The sequence below is a fragment of the Lissotriton vulgaris genome, chromosome 1_2 (assembly GCF_964263255.1).
Source record: "Lissotriton vulgaris chromosome 1_2, aLisVul1.2, whole genome shotgun sequence".
NCBI lineage: Eukaryota > Metazoa > Chordata > Amphibia > Caudata > Salamandridae > Lissotriton > Lissotriton vulgaris.
In genome coordinates, this window is record NC_141686.1 from 145,156,664 (window position 1) to 145,179,515 (window position 22,852).

Sequence of the window (22,852 nt, forward strand, 5' to 3'; positions counted from 1 at the left end):
GACCTATTCTGCTATCAGCACTATGGCAATCATTTCCTGCATAAGGCATAATTTCCTGCATAAGGCAAATACATTTAGGAATAAAGTTAATTATACACAAAGGGAACATTGTCAGACTCCCATTGAAGGCAGTTTAAAAACTCGGTTAAGAAAATTTACATATTTCACTGATTTTAGTCAAACCAACCCAGAAGCTTTTTATTTAAGAACTGTTAAGAAATTGTCCTCTAAAGTTAGACTATTTTTCAAACCACTTGCTTAGGATTGGCTACTTCTAAACAACTGAATACCCCTGCCATTCCTGATTGGGGAGCTTATCCTACGTGGGATAATCACACTGATATGTCAAATGATGAATTACAGTCCCTACTTACTAATACCTCCTTTAATATATCCAGCTTGGATCCCCAAGGTTGGTTGCTTTGGCAAAAAAGTTCTGATTCATGCCAACATCATTTTCTGGGTCTGGCCCCGGGCTATACAAAGGTTAAGGTGGACCCACGTTTTGATAATACCCATTCTGTTACAACGTATTCAGTGGGCAAATTATGTCAAAATAGGCTTAAACATTCTACCTTAGCGTGAGTTAAGCAACATTTATCACAATTGACGGACGATGTTGATTTAAATGACTTTGTGAAAGGTCCTGTAGGAGGCAGGTCTAAAAGATAATATTGTGTCATGTGTTGTGGATATTTAGCAGGATGATGTTTCCGTTTTGTTCCATGGTCAAAATCAATTGTGCTCGATAATGCAATTTGCTTGGACGTTAAAATCTGTGAAAGTTCCTCGGGAATACATGAACACCTCATCTTTATTTTTACAGTTTAATTTGACTGTTAAACAACAATTCATGTCCATGAAGGATGCAACATATTCACTTTTGCATATAGAAAAGTTTGAACCTTTGTCATTTTTCATCATGAAGGCTAATTCTGCTGTGTGGCTAACTCATGGCTTAATCACGCTGCATTTTCCTCTGTTTAAATTTAATTAGTGTATGAAGCATTATGCACTAGGCAGACATGAACCGCTGGGTAGTGCTTTTCTCCATGAAGTTTGGTCTCTGCCATTCATATATAGATGCATGCGAGATGATGAAGTTTATGTGAAAGGGGAGAAGTGAGTTTCCACACCTAATCACTCTCTTGTGTGCACTAACATACAATTGCATGGTGCTTGTAACACTGAAGCCCCCAATTTGGCTTGCATTTTGAAGGTTACCCCAGTCCCGGTTATTACACCAGCATTCACCTTGGTAGCTAACAGTAGTTATTTACTTTTAAATAATGAGGCGTGCTGTGGGATGCAACCAGGTATTCCGTACATTGTAACTGTTTCCCAACATGTAGTTTGCTGCAAAAACATGCTTTTCCCGCCCCCGCATGGGAGACTCGATGTTTCAATCTAGCCTTCGATTCCAACCTTGAAAGCAGAGTTCAATACGATGAGCAAAATAAGGGCTCTTTTGTCTTAGAAAAAAGTCCCACTTACTTCATCTCGAGAAACATTTGTCCTTCACATGGCTAACACCAGAACAGAGGTGCATGCCCTTTTAAATACTGATCTCCCACTTCATTTCGGTGCCTTGATTCACACCATATTATATATATATATATATATATATATATATATATATATATATATTCATTTATGCCTGTCGAATACGGCGTCTCCTGCCCCGGATTATGATCAACTGATGAGTCCCTTGGTGGCTATCGAGTTGGACTGTTCTGGCATCGGGATTATGGCCTGTGCGGCTGTGCATGGAGTTCTCGGAAACTGGAACATATATGAGGCAGCGCTTGACTTCCCGTCACAAAGTTATCCTGAAGAACATGTTGGTTCTTCTCTGATGGAGCTAGAGTCTCCAGATATTGAGGAACATGAGTGTTCATTTACTTTATTAAATTGGATGGCTGAACCTTTTGCTGATGCAAACAACGACTTCCTTTTGGAGGCTGTTGCAACATACTGCGTCTACTTGCTGGTGGACTGAAAGCAGCCAACCAGCTAAGAGCAACACACTGAATTCAGATTTCTTTTACCAGTTTCATATTTTTTTCCTTTTTTTCTTCTTTTTTTAACCTTTCATCATATTTTTGGGCAGAATACTCTTATGTTTTCTCTTTTTTCTTTCCTTTCGTCCCGCACATCTTTAAACTTCTAGCTTCCAATTATGCGGTTTGACAAAATTTGGACTTGGTTCTGTCTCCCTCGAAATTGAACTCTGCGTTTCAAAATTATTTCCCATTTTGTTTGTGTTCCGATCAGTGGAGGGTGTAGTCATGACCGATGTCTGCCTGCACATATTGCTATGTTAGCATGACCGCATTAATAGTTTAAATGCCAATTTGCAACTTTGCCGCGTTTGAACACAACACTACATGCATCTGTTGTTATCAGTTAACTTGCTTGATTTTCTTCACATGAGAACGGTCTGTGTTCCACATCCCTAGACTTACACGGTAGTCTCTGCCTGTACAGCTTGTGCTCACAGCGTCAAGATCAAATAACAAAGTATGCTGGTGATTCAATGTGATCGGCCCACGCTCTAGACATAACATGCATCCAGCTGCAAGAAGCTGAAATTCGAGTGCCTTTAATATTTCACTGCAGCTATGTTTGCAGGTACATGGGAGACAAACCTTTCCTTCTACAAGAAACCTGGATGATCCTTTGATCCGATTCACTTAAGCTGATCTTTGAGGTATGGGGTTCCCCATTTAAGCCTAGAGACCTTCTATTATTATAAAACCTACCTTCAAGCAAGGGGAGGGTGGTATACAAGGGGCTATATGACCTGTTTCCACTATCAGTATAATAATAACAAACAAGGATGCTGCACTCCTGTCACGAGGGTAGCAGGGAAACGAGCGACCAATGGGGCGACTGGTGGGAAGCCTGGGAACCCTCAACCCCTTCGTTTTCTCATCGCCAAGAAGAAACATGGTCAGGCTCGAATACGGAGCTATCTACAGGAGAGGACGGTCCCTTTAACTGGGAAGATGCCGCCCCCTCCTCGGATGTCATGAGTTGCCGTCCAATAAGGAGACAGAGAATACGGAACGCGGCGTGCGTCGACACCGGAGGAAGTCTGGAGAGTGAGGAAGGAGAAGGACGTTGGGACTGTGCAGCGGAAGGGAACCCGAGACGACCGGAGAAGACATCCAGCCCGGAGGGAGAAGAACCGCCACAAGACTGGGAGCTGAAGCCAGGAGGCCAACGGGAAAACGTATCGCCGAGCCACGCGCCAGGAGGAGCGTGGCTGACCCAGGTACGGGCCAGATTCTTAGGCTGGGTCGGGAGGCGGGAGAAACCTGAGGACTAAGATCTTGTGCCGTCTACCGTCTCCCCTTGTACATATTGTAAATATCCCTCCCTTACATTCACTCCTGTCACACCTGCGTCCTCGCTACTCACACCCCTCCCCGAGAGTGCTGTAACAACCGGAACAAGCTACTGATTTAGTTTTCTTTGTCTTTACTTTCTGGGTACACTGAGTACTTTCCCTGCCTTGACCAGACGAGCAGGACAGAACAACCAGCCCCAAGAAGAGGAGGATTCCTTGTGATATTCTTGTTTTCTTTCTCGTTTGTTTTTCCTTCATCCCTAATCTACCCACAAGTACTGAAAAGAAACTGGCTTCTCATAAAAGATGAGACGATTTGAGAATAAAGCCATCTCTACCCAGACGCACTATTCTTCGTTTTCCTTCAGACCCCGCTACAACTCCATAGAGCTTTCAGCTACTGAACTGTTTTTTTGAGTGGGTGGGCTGGAGAAATAGGATCATGTCATCCCACCATGAATGAACTAATCAACCTACACCTGCAAGCTCGCACCACTGTAAAGAACTACTAGATGGGATACAAAAAGGCTGCAACCAAAGCACCATACTTCTACCAAAGCTTACCGTATCAGAATGTTAACCCAACAAAAAAAGCTATGTTTCCACTAACACAGAACTCTAGAAGTACAATGAAGAAAATGGACAGAAAACCGGGCTATGTAGTCACACACTAAAGATGTGTACATTACAGTACAAATTGGGTTCATCCAAATGTTCCTTCAGAAAATTAATTAAACGTCACCTCTTTAAGAAACACATCACTCTACACATAAAAGCCATCTCCTTCAGTCAAAAAGCCTGAATCTATAGCTACCTTACAAAATAGTTATTCTTACCTAATATTACTGTGTGACATAAGAAATTACTCCTTTTCTTCATTCATATGCTGACTTCACTGTAAACCTTAGTCTGTTTTCAATTCTGATCAAGCAGAAAATGAATAAAGATATCTGGTTCCAACCTCACGTCATTTTAAACAGACACTAAAAAAAGAGCTGATGCGAGTTTAGGCAAGAATTAACAAAAGGTTTAGGGAGCTCAGTGGTTTTAGACACTGACATCTCTTCAAAACGTTTTAATGTGTAAGAGAAAGTTGCTTATCTTGTGTACACTGGGTGTAAGGAAGAGGACCACTAGCTAGGTCCTGTGCCCATTCTGAAACACTGCACGTGCCTACAGAGCACAACTGAAATCTGTGCCAAATGGTTACTGGGAGCTGGGCACTGGGAAAAGGACCTTCCCATGGCCATGACCTGTGCCCAGTGCACACCAGGCATAGTCCTGTCCAGTGATTACCGCATTCAAGGGTAGTTTGGATATAGGGCATCATGTCTGAATTGCATTACCTGTGAATTTGGGGGTGCCATGGTTCCAGAGTGAACCAAAAATTTTAAAAAACTGTGTTTTTTTTAAATTGTGGTTCATAAATATAAGCCCTTTTGACAATGGTTTCAGAAGGGAAATAACCTTTACAACGCAGTCATTACATCGCAGTACACTTACAAAGCAGTCATTACATCGCAACATCCTTTACAACGCAGGTCACTACAACGCATACCATTACAGCGCATGACACTACATCGCATGTCACTACAACTGAGGCATTACAACGCATACCATTACAATGCATACCATTACAACGCATAGTACCCCAACACTATCCAACACTTACCCTACTGTTGCACCCCCTGGAGTTAGAATAGTAATTTTTACCCCTACACTATCCAACACTTACACTACTGTTGCACCCCCCTGGAGTTAGAATAGTAATTTTTACCCCTATACTATCCAATACTTACCTTAAAAGCAATGTAACGGTGTGCGCTGTAATGGTATGCGTTGTAAAGGTAGTATGCGATGTAGTGGAATGCGTTGCAGAGGTAGTTTTTTAATATGCGATGTAGTGTCATGTGATGTAATGGAATGCATTGTAGTGGATGTTGCGATGTAAAAACTGCTTTGTAAAAACTGTGTTGTAAGTGCATGCGTTGTAAATGAATGCGTTGTAATGCCATACCTTCGTTTCAGACCCCATATATTAAAAGAATTCTACAATACTTTTTAATTATTTATTTTAGAACATTACATTTCCTCGGGAATAACAGACTTCAACAAATGGTAAGGCAAGAATGCAGTATAGTATTAAGTAGTACTATTTTCAATGTGCATGTTCTAATTTTTTTTTAAATTGTAACATAAAAAAACATATCAGAAAGCCAGTTCTTGTGACAACCAAAAACCTTTCTGGGTGGTTATCATGCCACAAGAACCTCATACTGGTAATATAGAACTAAGAACTTGCAAATTAGAAGCTTTTTTTCATAACACGCTAGTCACAATCCTAGCCTCCAAATGCACCACAAAAATTAGGTTTTAGGGAATTGTTTCCTACATTGCCTCTCAGGGTTGCCAGTGCAGAGTTTTACAAATGTAGAATTTCCTTTCGAGATGCACGCATCGTTACACATATGTTTGTTGGACAGCACAGAATGAGGATTCACATTTTATTGTTAAATCTGGAAATTCCACACCAGAAGATGTTGCTTTAAGAAGATGTATTCAAGAACCTTAAAGTAGATTTCTGATACAAGTTCCAAAGTAGCACCTCAATAAGAGCGGTTGTTTCACACATTGCTCTTTCTACTGCGAGGTCTCTACAGCCCCTGGCGGACTCTCTGTACGCTAACATAAAAAATGTACTTAACACATTCCAGAGAACAGTCACAAAAAAAGAAATAGGACAGGACAGATCACAGGACCACAGAAGACAGGACAAAACAATCACCATTAACTCACAATACTTTGTATCTAATCTACCCACACTTCATGTGCACAAAGTATCGACTTGCCCCAAGTCTACATTAAAAAGTGGTATAAATCTATTAGACCACTTGCCAAACAAGCATTTGCAATGCAATAGGTCTTGCAATTACGCGAGTTTGAGATATTAGCATTGTAAATGATAATGCCTTTTAATTTAGTTCTGCTTTTTAAAACTTAAATAAAAGGCTTTCCCATTTACAATGCCAATAGCTTAAACTCGAAAAATGCGAGAGCTATTGCATTGCAAATGCTTGTTACACTTGTTAAGACTGTCTGGGAATAATAGACTGCACCTCGTTTTAACACCCAAGCACAGCAACAAGCAACAGAAATGAGAGAAGTCAACCTTTGCAAGGGGCCTTCCACCACCCGCCAACACGTGTCGCTGCCGTTTTAGTAACTTTTGAACTGTGTGAAATAAAAAATAATTTGTTCTTTGTTAAAATCTGAAGATTATGCTGCAGATGATGAATTATGCGGCAAAAGGAGCGCATCAATAATTGTGCGGAAAACGTTGTATAACTTTAGTGGTGCTGCATGCCATGTGTTTGTGTGCATGGTCTCCTATTGGTGCAGATTGGTAGATGTCTTGCAATCCTCGCCTGTGTGCATCTGCCTGGGGTGTCTGTGTCTGTGTGTTTCTGTCCTCTGTGACTTTGTGTGCACCTGTATGTCTTTGAGTGGCCGGACTCGTCTGCCCACTTGTCTGCTTGCGTGTCTGACTTTGTCGTTTGAGTAGTTGAACATGGCTATCTATGTGGTTGTCTGTGGGCCTGTTTGTGTGTGTGTGTGCGCCTCTTTGTAGTTTTTTGTTTGTGTGCGTCAGTATTTCAGTAGTTGAACGTGTGTATCCTGTGTGTAAGTGTGTGTGTGTGTGTGTGCCTATTTGTGCATTTATGTTTGTGTGCCTATCTTTGTGCACGGTTGTGTGTCTATTTGCGGGTCTACCTTTCAGTAGTTGAATGTGTGTCTTGGTATCGGTTTGTGTGTTCTTTGTGCTAGTGTTTGTGTCTCCTTGCTGTCTGTGTGTGTGTGTGTGTGTGTACTGTGTATTTATGTGTGTGCGTGGGTATGTCTGCCGGTGTGCGGCTCTTGCAGGCAGCACGTCAGTGAAGTGTGGCATGGCCAGGGGCAGTGCCTGCAGGGCAGAGCCCTGGTATTTCCACCACCCTGGGGGTCCCCCGTGTGTTTACCCAGTGCTGCTGCTTCACGTGCCCCTCCCTCACACACAGTCCAGCATTATGTTGTGTTGTGTGCAGGTGGCTGGCCAATGCTTTAGCAGTGCCTGCGGAGGGGGCAGCGGGGCAGTTCTCATCCCACGCTTTCCCAGGACAGGCAGTCTCTGCTCACTGCCCTCTCTGTTCCAAGTCTCCCGCCCCTGCCAGACTGAGTGGTCTGCCATGGCGCGGGGTACATGCCCCCCTGGGAGTGCACATAAAAGGGGGAGTGTAAGGCCGGCCCGGGCCCACAGGGGGCATTTGTTCCAGGCTTGGCCTGTGCTGAGCCCCCGAAGGGGAGGGGGTGATTGACGCCCCTGACACCGGCCCGACCCGGGATTAATAGCCCACCCTTGTGAGGCTATCTGGGTCTGAATGGCGAGGCGGGACCCCCGGCCCCACTGCTGCGAGGCCAGTCCCTACACAATTCGAAGCTGAAGTCAGCCCAGGCTTGGCCTCTCCAAGCAGCAAGTCACACTTCACCGATGGAGCCCGGGAGACAGAACCAGAGAGACAGAGTCTGTGAGACAGAGTCTGTGAGACAGAGTCTGTGAGACAGAGTCTGTGAGACAGAGCCGGGGACCGGGGAGACAGAGCCGGGGAGACAGAGCCGGGGAGACAGAGCCGGGGAGACAGAGCCGGGGAGACAGAGCCGGGGAGACAGAGCCGGGGAGACAGAGAGCTAGAGCCGGTGGTTAGAGCCAATTGTAGTTCAAGCATTTAATAAAACATCCTAAATACTTTGCACTACTGATGCTGGAGTTAAACTGCAGAGAGCTAGAGCCGGTGGTTAGAGCCAATTGTAGTTCAAGCATTTAATAAAACATCCTAAATACTTTGCACTACTGATGCTGGAGTTAAACTGCAGAATTTAGGACTTTGTAATATTCTCTGTCTGGTGGTTGGTATCATGAAGAAAGGTACATTTCTCAGTATCTCAATACTCCTGACATTGTGTTCCTGGGAGAAAAGAAAAGCATCTAAGAAAAACAGGGAGCAAAGGATATTAATAAAGGGTGTTAAAGATTAAAACTGATTGGCGCGAAGTGGTTTGTGAAACATTCAGGAAACATGAGGGGAGAAACGCGCCCCTACCGTGAAAAAGAACAGTGATGTTAGTTGGAATGGGAACGAACTGGCTAACAGCGATATTAACACGTCCTATGTGAGCGAAGTTCAGTACATACATGTCCAAATCAGGAGCTCTGTGCGGTCTCTCTGTTCAATGAATTAGAGGCTTAGCATTGCAGTCTTACAGGGCCATGTTTAAATAACCTCTAATTTAACCGTGAAAAAACGTGCTCTGTCAGGAGGCTCAGAATGGCCATGGAAAAAATATGTACGACGCAAGGCAAGTCAGGGGGAAAGTAAAATAAAGTCTAATATACCAAAACCCTCTGTAGGGCTATTGACACAAAACGGAACAGGAGAAGTAATGCCTAGTAAGAACAAGGGAAAGTGAAAGAGCGTCATGCGCGCATTGTAGGCACGCCGTGAGCGTGCACATCGGTGTGGCCTGCGTGTCGCGCCCAGTGGCGGCACCTGCGGACTTTGCCGTATCTGAATAAGTGCTGCGCTGCTCGTGCAAACCAGGGAGGGGGCAGCCAAAGCAACAACAACAAAAAACTGTAGACAAAGACCGGCGGGAGCCCACCCCGCCTTTGTGAATGCCGCATGGTGCGGCCAAAGCAGGATTTGCGGCGGGGCTCCTGTGAGCAAGACGGAGCCCTGCATGTTGCTGCAGTGACTGGCTGAAGATGGAGACCAGCCGGGGAGCAACGCAGAGACCCCACAAGGGCTGGTAAGTGGGGTTAGGCATGCTGTACATGTAAAGCGCGAAGAGTTTGGAGCTCGCGTGCGCATAAACAAAAATAAAGTTATATTGCATGGGGCTTGCGAGGATGGAAGGGGGGCAGGAGATGTGCACACCGCGTGTCTGTACGTGAGTGTTCACGAGCTCCAATCCCCCCTGCACGTGCCCATCTCGGTCTCCCTTCCGAGGCAAGTCAGCAACAATAGATCTCACTGGCGACAGCGCTTTCGCGCTGCATCGCCAGGTGAGACCTAAAAAACACTTTCAATATGTTTAAGGCATATAATTAATGTGGCTGTGCAGAAATAACACATTCATACGCAATAAGTGTCTTAAAACAATAGGTGGGCATAACTTCGCATCACCATTACCAATTCAAGCTGTGCAAGTTTGATTACTATCGGGTCAAAATGAAATGGTAATTCTTCGAAGAAGCTCTTATACCATCCACATCATTATCCAAGAACATCTTCTCTGAAGCACACAATGGGTTTCGGGCCAGACACTGTGACTCAGATGCTGAACCTTTCCATGTTGATTGCTGAATACACCAGAGCGAGGGAGGTGGTGGTCTATTTGGCCTTCATGGTCCTAAACTCAGCCTTGGACCGAGACAACCGAGCAAAGCTCTGGGAGGCTCTCTGGAGGCCGAACCATCCCTGCTCTCCTTTTTACATGCGCTAATGGGCTCTCCGCATTGGTTAGATATGGTCAAAACCTAAGTTACGTTACATCCATGCTGTCAAGGAACACGTGGCTACCACCTAAGCATTTAGGCTTTCACATCTGTGGCCGTTGCAATTTTTGCCAATTTGGCTCAAATAAGACAAAGACCTTTAAATTGAACATGTCACTGGTACATGTGATCAGACATTTTATTAACTGTAACACATGTTTCATGATTTACATCATAGGTTGCAGTTGCAACATGATTTATGTGGGCAGTACGACACTCACTCTTAAGACACGCATTCAGAAGCACTGAAGGGCACTCATCAACATGGATTCCAGATATCCCATGACTAATCACTAAAGGGTAATGCATCCGGAAAATTGAAGTTTTTGGTTTTTCGGAATTTGATCTTGTGATCGAGAATGCAAGAGGAGGTGACCGTGAGTTACAGCTTAGACAAATGGAAGCTAGGTGGATTTGCCACTTGTTGGCCATGAGACATGGTCACAACATGGACGATGAGTTCCATTATTTCCTTGCACAATAATGATAACAATTGGAACCTTCTGTTTTATGGTTCGTTGGCATTACTGATACATACAGTAATTGCCTCTCTGCTTTTGTGACGTGTGGTTTTATGACTCAGAGTGCACTGTTTTGGTGGGCACTGACCGTTTGCCACCTCAGGTAGGCGTGGGTCCCTTAGGGGGGAAATGTTGGAGTTGGGCATCTAGTTTGATTTATTGGAGAGGTGACGCAGTGTCATACATACTCGGTTAGACGTTTGCGATGACACAGAGTGGTGTGCACTAGCTGCTTTCGGGCTTGATTTGTTCTGAGGTCCCTAGTGGGGGACTGACAACATCTGGATGCTTAAGGGCTCGCGACCCACCTACACAGTCCGTATCATTAATTTGAGATGGGGCACGGATTGTACAGACATGACGCTCTGTGCGTCACTTTAATGTCTTTTTTTAATATCCTTTCACACTGGAACGCCATTTTGGATTTCGAAAAAAACTAGGTGCCAAATGTGGGGTGCTTTTCACACATTCCCCCTGGATATTAGACTATGGCTGTACCACGATTGGCCGCCAGGCTGTGACTTTTTCTAATCTGACGAGGGACGGCTGTCCTTCTCTATAATGCGCAATTGGTTAAAAGTATAAAAGGTTCGCGCCTAATGCGCATTTTAGTAGAGGGAATCCCGCGGAGGGCGACGTACCCGTATTACCGGTAAGGGGCTTTTGGATTTGCTGTCATTACAGTCTCTAAGTTTATTGCCACATTGCGCCCAACCGCTTATATGATATGGATTGTTATTCTCTTGTCTATAACGTGGTTTGTTTTTATGTCAATTCTTTAAGTTTACTACCGCATTGTGCTTTACTGCTCGCATGGCATTGACGGCTATCTCTTTGCTTCTGATTTTGCCTCTCGTTTTTAACACAATGGGCAGTTAACGATTACTAGAAATTTTGGGGTTTGTCATGTTTTTATCAATTAAGCTTGCTGCCACATTGTGCTCACCTCCCTACAGGGCATTGCCTCTTTATCATTATTATGCTTGTACACTGACAGCTATTTTGTATTTATTTAGCTGCATGCCGCACCATTACCTTCCCACACATCTCTCACTCCTGTGTTTATTTTTGACTGACTTAAGACTGCCGAAACAGTTTATTTGTGCCCTACTTTATTTGTAAGGGCTATGTATTTTTACATGAGTCCCGCAGCCCTTTTTGTCGTCAGGGTAGCTTATATGTCACATTTGACGTGAATTAGTATTTTTCGGGCGTCTTAAACTTTTGGGTAATAGGACTGCAGGCCTAGGTCTAACTTTGGAGTTGGCTTTCATACATAGACATGATTACAGAAGTTACAAGTGGCGATGACAGACTGAGGGGTGTACATTAAGTTTGTTTTCACTGATAGTTTTATTTGTGGCTAAATAACGCATGACAGTGGGGAGATCTTGGACTACGGGTGATAGAGGAGGGAGGTTACGTCGTCTATAGTTAGCAACTGATATATTGGGGCATTACATTATGAAGTATTGTGAAAGCTATCAAGGATTTGCCTCACCTTTGTCCTGATCCACCTTCTTTGATACCCCTCTTTTTATATACATCAATAGGGAAATTATATTGGAGTACATTCCCCGCGCATGAAGCATTTCTGTGGCACAGGTGACATGGATTTGGAAGTGGATATTGGATATTACCTCTAAGGAATACTCGTCAATTATTGGACTCTTACCCAAGGAGGAGGCTTGTCACTAACTTGAAGTTTAAATGTATTACTTATGTTCAAAGTTTTAGTCCTGTAAGGGCTAACAGGGATATGCCACCTTTATGACTGATTGCTACCAATTGGATGGTACATAATCAACTCTTCTTTCGTGGTATTCTTAAAAATATGTTGGGACATGAGTTGTATTTAATTAATCATATGAGGTGGGAAAACACCAGTTGATTTCATTGACGTTGGGGTAATAACAACTCAAGACGACATGATATGCTAAACTTGACGCCTGAATGTTATAATTTATGGCTCTATTTAGAAAGAATCACTTAGCAGTTCTGGGCATACTCCATAAGCAGGAGAATGCGTTGAAAATGCTCTGTTATTCATGTTGTATAGTCATTAGTCCTGTGACTATTTTACGTTCATTGGGATGTGCATGCCCATGTATATTTTAACTTTTATTTTATTATGTATTTTCTATTTTGGTAACACTGTTTTGTGAGTTCTGTGCCAGTTTTTGAACCTATGAAACACAGGTGACTGTATCATTATTTGTGATATTATGTTGTTGACATCTACTAGTTTTGTTTACATATTTATGTTTTTTTTTATTTGTTATATGTTGTTTAAAGCCCTGAGGAAGTTCAGAAAAACAAAATTTCCTGAATGAAACGTGTTGACTGGATGACTTCTGTTTTATATTTTAGAAGAAAATAAATTAATTAATTTGTTACCATAAAGACGCCTTGTTTTGAATCTTATTGGAAAGTGGATTATCTACCTTGTGCACCATTCCATTTAAAACAAAATGGTCTGGAGGGGGGATGTACAATACCCTTGGAGATGAAGACAGGGGTGCACCAGGGGTCCATCCTGGCCCCTCTTCATTTCACTCTTTACATTAATGGTCTGGACACGGCCCTGCTGGATCCTGGAGTGGATGCCCCGACGGTAGGCGGTCGTCCTCTGCCTGTTCTTTATACAAGGATGACAACGCCCTCATGTCTCGACCAGCTAAGAGTCTGCAGAGGCTGTTAGATCTTTTTTTCCATTTACATGGATGGGCTAGATCTTATTACTAATTACCTTAAATCTAACATTATGGTGGTTGGCCCTGGGAACACTAGATCTAACAGTCACATGGTCAAGGGTCTCTCCATTTCCAGGATTAAGCACTTTCTGTATTTAGGGATTCTTTTGGATTCCAGATTCTCTTCGCAACCCATGTTGAAGACAAATAACATACCATAATCTGTTTATTTGTAAAGCGCACATTCACACGTAGGCATCTTGGCGCTGAATAACAGATTTTCATTGGTACCGAACTCAGTGGTACTCATTTTATCGACCTCAGATTAATGAAAGGCTGAGTGGACCCACAGAATTTAAATTTGTGACCATGAGGTCGAACACAGGCTCCTGCAGTAGACACATTAGTCCACTGAGCCACCAGACCCAGCTAAATACCATGACGTTTAAAGCGGCAAACAATGGAGTTGGTCTTTTGGCAAGGCGCATGGGTCATAGAAACGTAGAGGCGATGCTTCAAGTTTTTAAGGCCAAGTGCGTCTCAATGGCGAGTTATGGCTGTGAAACTTGTGGTTACGTGACTTGCCCTCAGCTTCAGGTCACAGAAAACGCTTTTTTGAGATGTCTTCTTAAAGTACTGGTGAACACTCCCTCCGAGATGCTTCCAGAGGAAGTGGGATCACAGTATAACTGATATGATTGCCCTGCGCCCCTTGTTATTTTGGTTGTCAGTGCCTTCGACTGATTAGCAGTCGTACCCCACCCCGCTGCGCCTTGAGACCTTTACTGGTGAGTAGTCACACTTACAAGTAGCTTGATTGATTGATGGTTGAAAAAGATGTTGTCTCTTAATAGACTTATCATTCGCGACTGCATGGCCCTGGAAGGTATGCTGAGCGTTCCATGCTTAGTATATATCAGGAGAACTTTTAACTCTCACTGCCGTCTTGATTTGTTTACTGACCCAGAAGATATAGATAGGAGGAGTATTCAATGTCTCAAACAGGCCGTTTTTGAAAGAGTGGCTGTGGAACACAAGGCAGTGGAGCTTCATAAACTCTCCATGCGTCATTTTATCATGGTGAAACTGTACATGGAATGGAGCCCTATTTGTCGCTGGAGTTGTCGAATTATCATTGAAGGCTCCCGACATATTTTAGGTTTAACATGTTTTATCAATTTCTGTTACCAAAGGGGTCTTGGTGCAAAGTCTCAGGACTTCCGCCTTACCACTATGATGATGTTTCTCTTTCTTACTCTCTCCATATTGCCCAGGTATGCCCAAGATTAAACCACCTGCGATTTAAATTTATCCGCCGACTCCTCTTGCCGATGAATTTCAAACAGGATAGGCCTGCCATCTCTTTCAGTAAATGTTAAAATCACATAACATTTGTTTTTATCTGACTTGTTTATTATCTGTGGTTATTAAGGGGAGGTGAATGTTAGCATCTGTTCTTTTCTTTTTTTTTTTAACAAGTTGGTTTTTAGACTATCATAAAAGCTTTGTTCTTTCCATTATTTATTATTTCTAATAGGAGGTATGCTAGTGTTAATGACTCCCATGCTATGTATTTTATGCTTTTTTTATGTACACTTTTGTGATTTTCGTGAAAAATTGAATAACGTTTTACTACTACTTACTATCAGTCATTATCTAGAGCACATGGAATGAAATTGAGCCTAATTAAGTATAGAACCAATTTAAAGAATGTACATATAGATAAATAAAGCCAGAGTAATTCTAATAAATGTACAGTTGAACCTACGAATAAACAATTGAATCAACTAATATATGTTTGGACCAATGAACGTACAATCTGCACAGTACCAGCACAACATCACATTTACAGGCTATAACGTAACAAGGAGCAAGTGAAGAGAATGTATAAGACACCTAATGTAGTAAACCAATAATGCTTGCACATGCCCTCAACTAAATATACATAGAAGAAACAAATTAAAACTGGGCAACTCCATACTGTACACTACACAGATCTACAGTTGGTGCTTATTTTGACTATGGAAATATTGCCAGCTAGGAAACTCAGTCACTGCACCACCTGATGTAACCACAGATTTAGGACTATATAGACATTGCCCACCTCAAATGACCAGCTACCAGGTGGTCATAAATTAAGCATTTAGAAATACAAGAAATAAGTGGCAAATGAAAAACATAAAATCAAATCCAATTGGATTTCTAAAGAATGCAACTAGTCTGATTGTGCTGGATTGTTCTTTTATTTATTTTCTTTCGTCTCAAAGATAGAACAAACATTAGCAGTCAACGCGTTTCGCACAAGCATGGGCTTCTACAGGGCAGTATTGTTCCGATAGCAGTAGGATTACAGTTGATATATGACAACATTCTGCCGAAGTCCTACGTTGTCCGTTCAACGCTAATAATATACAAACAGAAGCTAGAAAAAAATCAGCAAAGATAGGTTGACTCTGGAGTCATGAATCCAACAGAATAATCCTTATCTGAGGTATTATTATTCGAAAGAGCAAAGTACCATGTTCGGCAAAGCCGTTTTGCCCGCTGCGTCCAGGTCCATAAAAGGGTTTGCTGCACGTGGACACAGACGTGGCGGGCCGGACAGCTTTGCCGAACATGGTACTTTGCTCTTTTCGAATAATTATACCAGAGATAAGGATTACTCTGTTGGATTCGTGACTCACGGGACAACATATATTTGCTGATTTTTCTAACTTCTATTTGTATATAATAAGCCTGAACGGACGGCCTAGGACTCCGGTAGGACGTTGTCATTTATCAACATTAATTCTACTGCTATTAGAACAATACTGCCCTGAAGAAGCCCTTGCGTGGGCAAAACGTGTTGGCTACAAATGTTTGTTTTGTCCTTGAGATGAAAGAAAAGAAATTAAAGAACAATCAAGCACAATCAGACTTGTTGCATACTTCGGAAAGAACTTTGGATTTGATTTTGGTTTTCATTTGCACCTCATTTCTGCTGCTTATTTTGAGACGATGGTTTCAGGTGGGGCCCACATGCACTTTTTTTTGCAGACCGAGATTTGTTTTTGATCATTAGACATTAACCCAGAACATGAGAGAGAAGGCCGAAATGAGCAAGAGGAGAAATACAGAAAAACTGTAGAAAATAGAGATTGCCTGGATGAAAAAGAACGTGCAAGAGTGAGTTTAAGAGGCAGGTAGAGTATGCTTGTAGATGAAAGGATCTGAGGTGAAATTAAAACAAGAGACCCTTGGTATTTGGCAACCCTGACATTCGACATGCAGCACCGGCGGCCTTCTAAGAAAGATTTGAGCCACAGCACTTACTCTTTTTACAAATGTATCATTGGATGTACTTAGGACCTGACAGTCACTTAATATAAAGTTTTCAAAATGAGTTAAGAGTACAATGCGGACAGGAAAGGGCATTTAAAAATATGTCTCAGGTTAGAATAGATACCCGGGGATCTGGGCAGTAGTATGCACTCACATCAGGCATCATTGGGGAAGGAGTGGGGACAAAAAACATGCATGAGCCCCAAAGCGGCCACCAAGTGAGGAAAAAAAAGCAGTTTGTGCGAGGGTTTTTTTCGGTCTATGAAACAGGAAGGTGAATGTCTCAGATCTTCGAAACTGTCTATAACATTTTAAACCCCCTATGTTCTTCAATTCCCTGTAGGAGCAAAGATATGACAATGCGTATATTAACCTGCAACTAGCAGATCAAAATAGAAAATAAATCGAAACTACAAGTTGTATTCGCGTCAGAAAAAGCACAATGTAGCAGCATCTCAAACAAAAGCATCCCTTCAGTAACACGCTACTGAGGACCAGACATTATAAATGCATGCACTCACATACGTTGTTTACTCTACATGTAATAATCACTGAAGTGTGTATTCCCTAAACTGGAACTGCATAGTGGAAGGGAGGGCGGCCTCACGCACACACTAAGCGTTCACAATTGCCACCTAACCCTCCTCTGACATGATCAACTCTCTCTCTGAATACAAGAGTTCCCGTGGCTCAGACAACCAGAAACTTCCCTCTTTCGTCCCCTAATTTAACATTAGCGGCGATCCTTCTTAAATCACCAGCTCCCTCCTTGTACTATGTCACAAGGCTGCTACAAACAGACCCTTCTTTCATAAATTATGACTCTCTGAAAATGCACTGACTGCTACCCAAAACACACCAGTAGTGTACCTACCCCTGTGCGCTCTTCGGGATCTTCTTTCCACCACCAGGTTTCCTTGCCTGTCATATGACAGACGTCAGTTCAAACGTCACGTGAACCCTTCGAGCTCCCGGCTCAGCAAGAAGGGAGGACACTCATTGAAAGCAAAGACGGGCTTGCGTGACGACCTAAGCCGTTTTAAACATGAGATTGAGATGTATGGATATTAAATTTCCCCAGGATTTAGCACAGACCCGTTAAAAAAATTATAAAAGCTGAGTGTTTTATTTATTGTGCATTTGTTTTTACTTGTATAATTTGTCGAACATGACCACGTAACCATACCGTTTTTTTCCCCGATTGCTCACACCAGGTATACTTCTCAAAATTCTGGAACATGCCTTCATTGTTTTAGTTTTACGCTTAAAAGATAAGCGTTTTGAAAGACTTATCGGCAACATCAGCATTACAGAAAAACGTTAGGCTCGCGTTTAAGATGGAAGCAGTTTTTTTGGGAGCCAGCGCGGATTGTCTTTTCTTTATGTCCATTTCCCCTGTCAAGTTTCAGCGCTGAAACATTATATGAAATGTTTTGCCACCGTGAAGAGGAAGCGAAACCGCTTTCGTTTCTCTAAAGGCAATGCTTCTTCCTAGTTTCCTTCACAGCAGGATCTGCGGTCCAATCAACACGTCCCCCATCGGTATTTTGAAGCCTTGTTTCGCCATCTAAATTACTTCGCTTCATATACAGCGAGCTGTTTTGTACTTGCTGCATACTTGCGCAGTAGAGCTCGAGGCGTACTCCCAGTGACTGGACTAGGGTGAGCAGAATTGGGAAACGCTTTAATCTGCATTGATTTAAGAGGGCCTACCGTACAAAACCACTCTATCGCAAGCACTTTGGAAACTGAACAGTCTGAGATACTTCATGAACCAGAGGCAATCATGTAGATCACCTTTACCCAGGCTATGTCTTATTGACTGGACCTAGTACTTTCAGAATTTGTCCAGCAAAGTAACTACGTTTTGATTGGACAACGAGGTAGCCCTTAGAGTCAGTTGATGAAAGATTATGCTGTGGTGAGTAGTTCTTTGAGTAGTCTTTATTTTTTGTATTTGCACTTTCTCCAATGTATGATACCATTCCTGATCTGGTCGAGGAGTGTGTAGAAAGAAGTAGGGTCCTTCTAATTTACGTTTTACGCTTTGAGAGGCACGCGCTTTAGAAATGAGGAAGCTCCAAACTTCTCACCGTATGCCTTATCACGACCAACCAACCGGTCTCCCTGTATTTCACTTTTATCACTGGGTTTCCTTCTTTCTCTTCCTCCTTCTTTCCCCATACTGTGTTTTCTCTCGCTCTTTCTGGATTAAAGCATGTTGAGGAAAATTAGTGACGATCTCTAAGGTCTTTTAAAAAGCAGGTTCTCCGGTTCGTCAATAATTTACATGCAATGTGATGTTTGACACGTTTGCAACCTGGTTCATTGTTGCAATATTACTAAGCCCTAAAACAGGAATCCAATCTCCAATCCTCCGTAATTCTAATAAATGTACAGTTGAGCCTACGAATAAACAATTGAATCAACTAATATATGTTTGGACCAATGAATGTACAATCTGCACAGTACCAGCACAACATCACATTTACAGGCTACAACGTAACAAGGAGCAAGTGAAGAGAATGTATAAGACACCTAATGTAGTAAACCAATAATGCTTGCACATGCCCTCAACTAAATATACATAGAAGAAACAAATTAAAACTGGGCAACTCCATACTGTACACTACACAGATCTACAGTTGGTGCTTATTTTGACTATGGAAATATTGCCAGCTAGGAAACTCAGTCACTGCACCACCTGATGTAACCACAGATTTAGGACTATATAGACATTGCCCACCTCAAATGACCAGCTACCAGGTGGTCATAAATTAAGCATTTAGAAATACAAGAAATAAGAGGCAAATGAAAAACATAAAATCAAATCCAATTGGATTTCCAAAGAATGCAACTAGTCTGATTGTGCTTGATTGTTCTTTTATTTATTTTCTTTCGTCTCAAAGATAGAACAAACATTAGCAGTCAACGCGTTTCGCACAAGCATGGGCTTCTACAGGGCAGTATTGTTCCGATAGCAGTAGGATTACAGTTGATATATGACAACATTCTGCCGAAGTCCTACGTTGTCCGTTCAACGCTAATAATATACAAACAGAAGCTAGAAAAAAATCAGCAAAGATAGGTTGACTCTGGAGTCCTGAATCCAACAGAATAATCCTCTCAGTTAATTATTGATCAACTAATATAGCAAACAAACCAGAAGATGCCATTAATCCATTTCATTGGATGAACACAGCGTTGTAGTACTCTTTCCAGAACAATGACATGTCAAATCCCACAGAATGTTTGTATCAAGGCAGCAACTATCCGTGCAGTAGGTGCAGTGGCACCAGGGTCAATGGGTGTGCACGTCCCACTGCACAGTATTCATGGGTATCTTTTAATATCCATTTAGGAGGCAAACAAGCCAATTTTCTTGCTTGCATTAGGGTCCATGGTACCTTTACTACATTACTGGCATTCAGAATTATCAGATGCTCCTTAATGTCTATTACTTTCCTTTAAAGGAGCATTGTCCTCTCGGTGGTATACAATTTGCAACAACAGATTATGTGTTAAAGAAAATGGCAATTTCTTATCTATAAATGCCCTCCTTTCTAAAAATGCCTGATCAGCTTTCAGTTTCCCTCAATCTATCGGGAAAATTCCAGGTTAAACCCCGCCCCATTAGTGGACTGCACCCGTTTCTCATTCATAGACTTCCATGCAGTTAAGATCCCAATTCATAAAGCCCTTTTGACAGAGAACATACATTTACTGAAAAAATGACCCCAAGTTTGGCGGGAAATGGATTGTTTGGTGTGGGGAGAAGTTTTTCCAGTGGATGAAAAAGTCACGGCTTCCACCAGTGCTTATGTTGGGTCATGGCTTTGCACCGGACATGTTCTGTCTCAAAGAGACATGTTGTAAATACTTTGTAGGCTTCAACTAGTCCAAAGGGCTTTTCATTTGCTGGCTCCATCGTCACTCTCATTCTTTCTCCCCATTTGTCCTTGACATGCATGCATCATGCCTCTTCCTGTGTTTAGCCCCCCCTGAGAGCACGGACCAATTACGACTAGCCATCCACTGCTCCCATTTTAGCAACTGTTTTTTAGGAACTACTTTTTTATTTGTTTACGAGCACTTCACACAAGCGTTTGTGTTTTCACTCACTCCAAGCTCCATTTGTAAACAGGCTTGTAAATATTTCCTGTTTAGAGTTACGGTTGTTGCAAATGACTGAAAGAAAACCGGCTCGTGTCCATAGTAAGGGCGCAGAGTTAGTAAATGCTGCGATAATGAGTGCCATTGACACTGAGTGGTGTTAACACTGGTGACATTCACAAGCATGCTTTTTGAACACTGGTGGTTGCTGGTCGGGACTATTCTTATGGCTTGGAGCATGATTAGATGCACTTAGTATCTTTGTGCTGGGAGTTTGCTTGTAGACTTTGCACTGAAGGTTTTTCTAATGATTAGTTTCACATAGAGTTCTTCCTACTCTTTATCTTTCCAGTAGTGTCTGATTTTCTCAGTAATTGATCAGTTTCCTACATGTTAGTAATAGAGTACTATTGTATCCACAGTTACCCCTGACAAAAGGTGGGATCACCCGAAATGCATGTGGGATCACCCAAAATGCTTCGGGGATCATTCTGCAAGGTGTGACTTCAAAAGTTTTCTACTTGTTAATAAATAGTTGTTCCAATTAATGTGATGTAACATTGTTTGAAAGCCAATGCAACACTTTGTGCATAACTATTTGTTTATGTGACATAAAATTTGAAATTTTGAATATTTGTGTGAAACATTTGATTGTAATTTCGCAGTTTGGATAACAATTTAGCCTGCAGGCTCCCATCGTTGAACACTTTCATTCTAGGAAACCTTTGGGTTGACTAGGTTTGTACGAATTCACTTGCGGAGATGGGCAAGCTCAGTCTCAAAGCAGCAGACTTACTCAGATTACTAAGGTAGAACGACTAATTTTGAGTGCAGGGTATCATCTTAATTATTTCAGAAAAAAACAAGCCATCCCACCAGGTTGCCTGCTTCATTAAAGAAAAGTAAATGTGGGCAATTGCTAATCAGCAAATCTAAGGGCTACTTTGGAGCCAGTGTATTACTTTAATTGATAGTCATTTGAGGCTTTTTAGTGACAACGATTTATGCTTTTTGAGAGCTATTGTGAAGGTGTTATCAGATGAGTCCTGAAGTGTGTGCTTCTAAAGTAAAGATTTAAAAATAAGGTTTGCACTAGGTAGGTACAGTCTGATTGCATGCTACTAAAAATATGTATTTCTGCATGCTTTTTTACTAGCGCTTCGACGAGGGCGGGGATGGTTGCCTTGATGGATCAAATGTTTCCTCTGAAAAATCTGTACATTCGGTCTATGCGAGCCATTGGTGTGGCTACCATGCCTTGTAAAGAAGTCAGCACCCAATTTCTGGAACATTGATGTGGTACTCAGGTATAGTGACTTTGGAATGCATGTAGGGGGCAACCCTTTGTTCCTTTGATAAATCTTCAAACTAAATTGTTGGCCCTGCTGTTGGTGGTCTGCCGACTCAAGGGGGTCAATGAATGCACTTATAGCCTTTTAGGCTGATAGGGTCCTAGCCTAGCCACACATGAGTCTGTGTCTCTCGGTGCCAACAAGCATGATCAGAGGCTCTGACTTAGTTTGTCTTTCAGGGCAATGTGATGTGGAGTGAGCCTGTGTCTTCCCTCTTGTTCTATGCATGTGAACCCTTCTCATTTCCAGGAGTGGGTTTTAAGTTCCTTAAATCATCAGCACTTTAATAAATTCAATAGTCAGCAAAAACAGTCTTTTATACGAATCCGTCCAAGCTGTTGCTGTGATGCTGAATTAAGGCCTACTAAGTAGTCCGCAGTGCAATCGCCAGTTGACAGAGGGCATCTGATATCAAGTCTATCTGAAGAGTAGAGGGCAAAGACCATTTAAGGCAAATATAGAACAAGTTCGAGAGGTGGCCTGCAAGTGCTCAGCATGGCAAATGTGTTAGCCCAGGGAACTGAAGGTTGCTTTAGAGCAGGGCTGGGAGCCCCAAGGAAATTTGGAGTTTTGAATAAAAGAACAACAATGAGGTCCGAGGTACCCTTCTACTCACTTTCCGTTCCCTGTAAGATGTTGTATATTTTTATCGTGAACAGGGTTGCCCTTGGCAGGGAGCTTTAGTACATCACATACCAAATGATTTAAAACTTAAATGCACCAAAGACAACACAGACGTTTGAACTCTATGGCACCTTTCTCTCTCCAGATAAAATTTAAAGGAGCTGGTTTTAAAAAGGCCCCTTCTACCAACTCAACAGAAGGAGAATCACTGCTCAGAGATCAACTTCATGATCTGAAAGACACCACTTCCAATATTTAAAAAACAAGCATTTACAATGCAATAGGTC

General features: G+C 42.3%; 2 protein-coding genes across 10 annotated transcripts in view; one reads left to right on the forward strand and one right to left on the reverse strand.

Moving 5' to 3' along the window:
- The window catches only part of WDR91 (WD repeat domain 91), a 187,786-nt gene extending 170,316 nt beyond the window's left edge, over window positions 1-17,470 (reverse strand). For both annotated transcript variants that reach the window (XM_086952995.1, XM_086952994.1), the window contains exon 1: window positions 17,351-17,470. The gene's annotated coding sequence lies outside the window, so the exon portion shown is untranslated. The remainder of the gene's footprint in view (window positions 1-17,350) is intronic.
- Window positions 17,471-17,886: 416 nt separating this feature from the next.
- Window positions 17,887-22,852, forward strand: part of CYREN (cell cycle regulator of NHEJ) — an 84,853-nt gene continuing 79,887 nt past the window's right edge. Inside the window, exons 1-3 of one of the 8 annotated variants that reach the window (XM_086953000.1) lie at window positions 17,905-18,397; window positions 21,012-21,087; window positions 21,746-21,896. Coding sequence is in view for 2 of the 8 variants with exons in the window: in XM_086952996.1 (XP_086809122.1) it covers window positions 21,043-21,087 (45 nt within the window). In the remaining 6 variants the exon portion in view is untranslated. Of the gene's footprint in view, window positions 18,398-21,011; window positions 21,088-21,745; window positions 21,897-22,852 lie in introns of all 8 variants that reach the window. The other 7 variants (XM_086952998.1, XM_086953002.1, XM_086953001.1 and 4 more) reach the window with 7 other exon arrangements.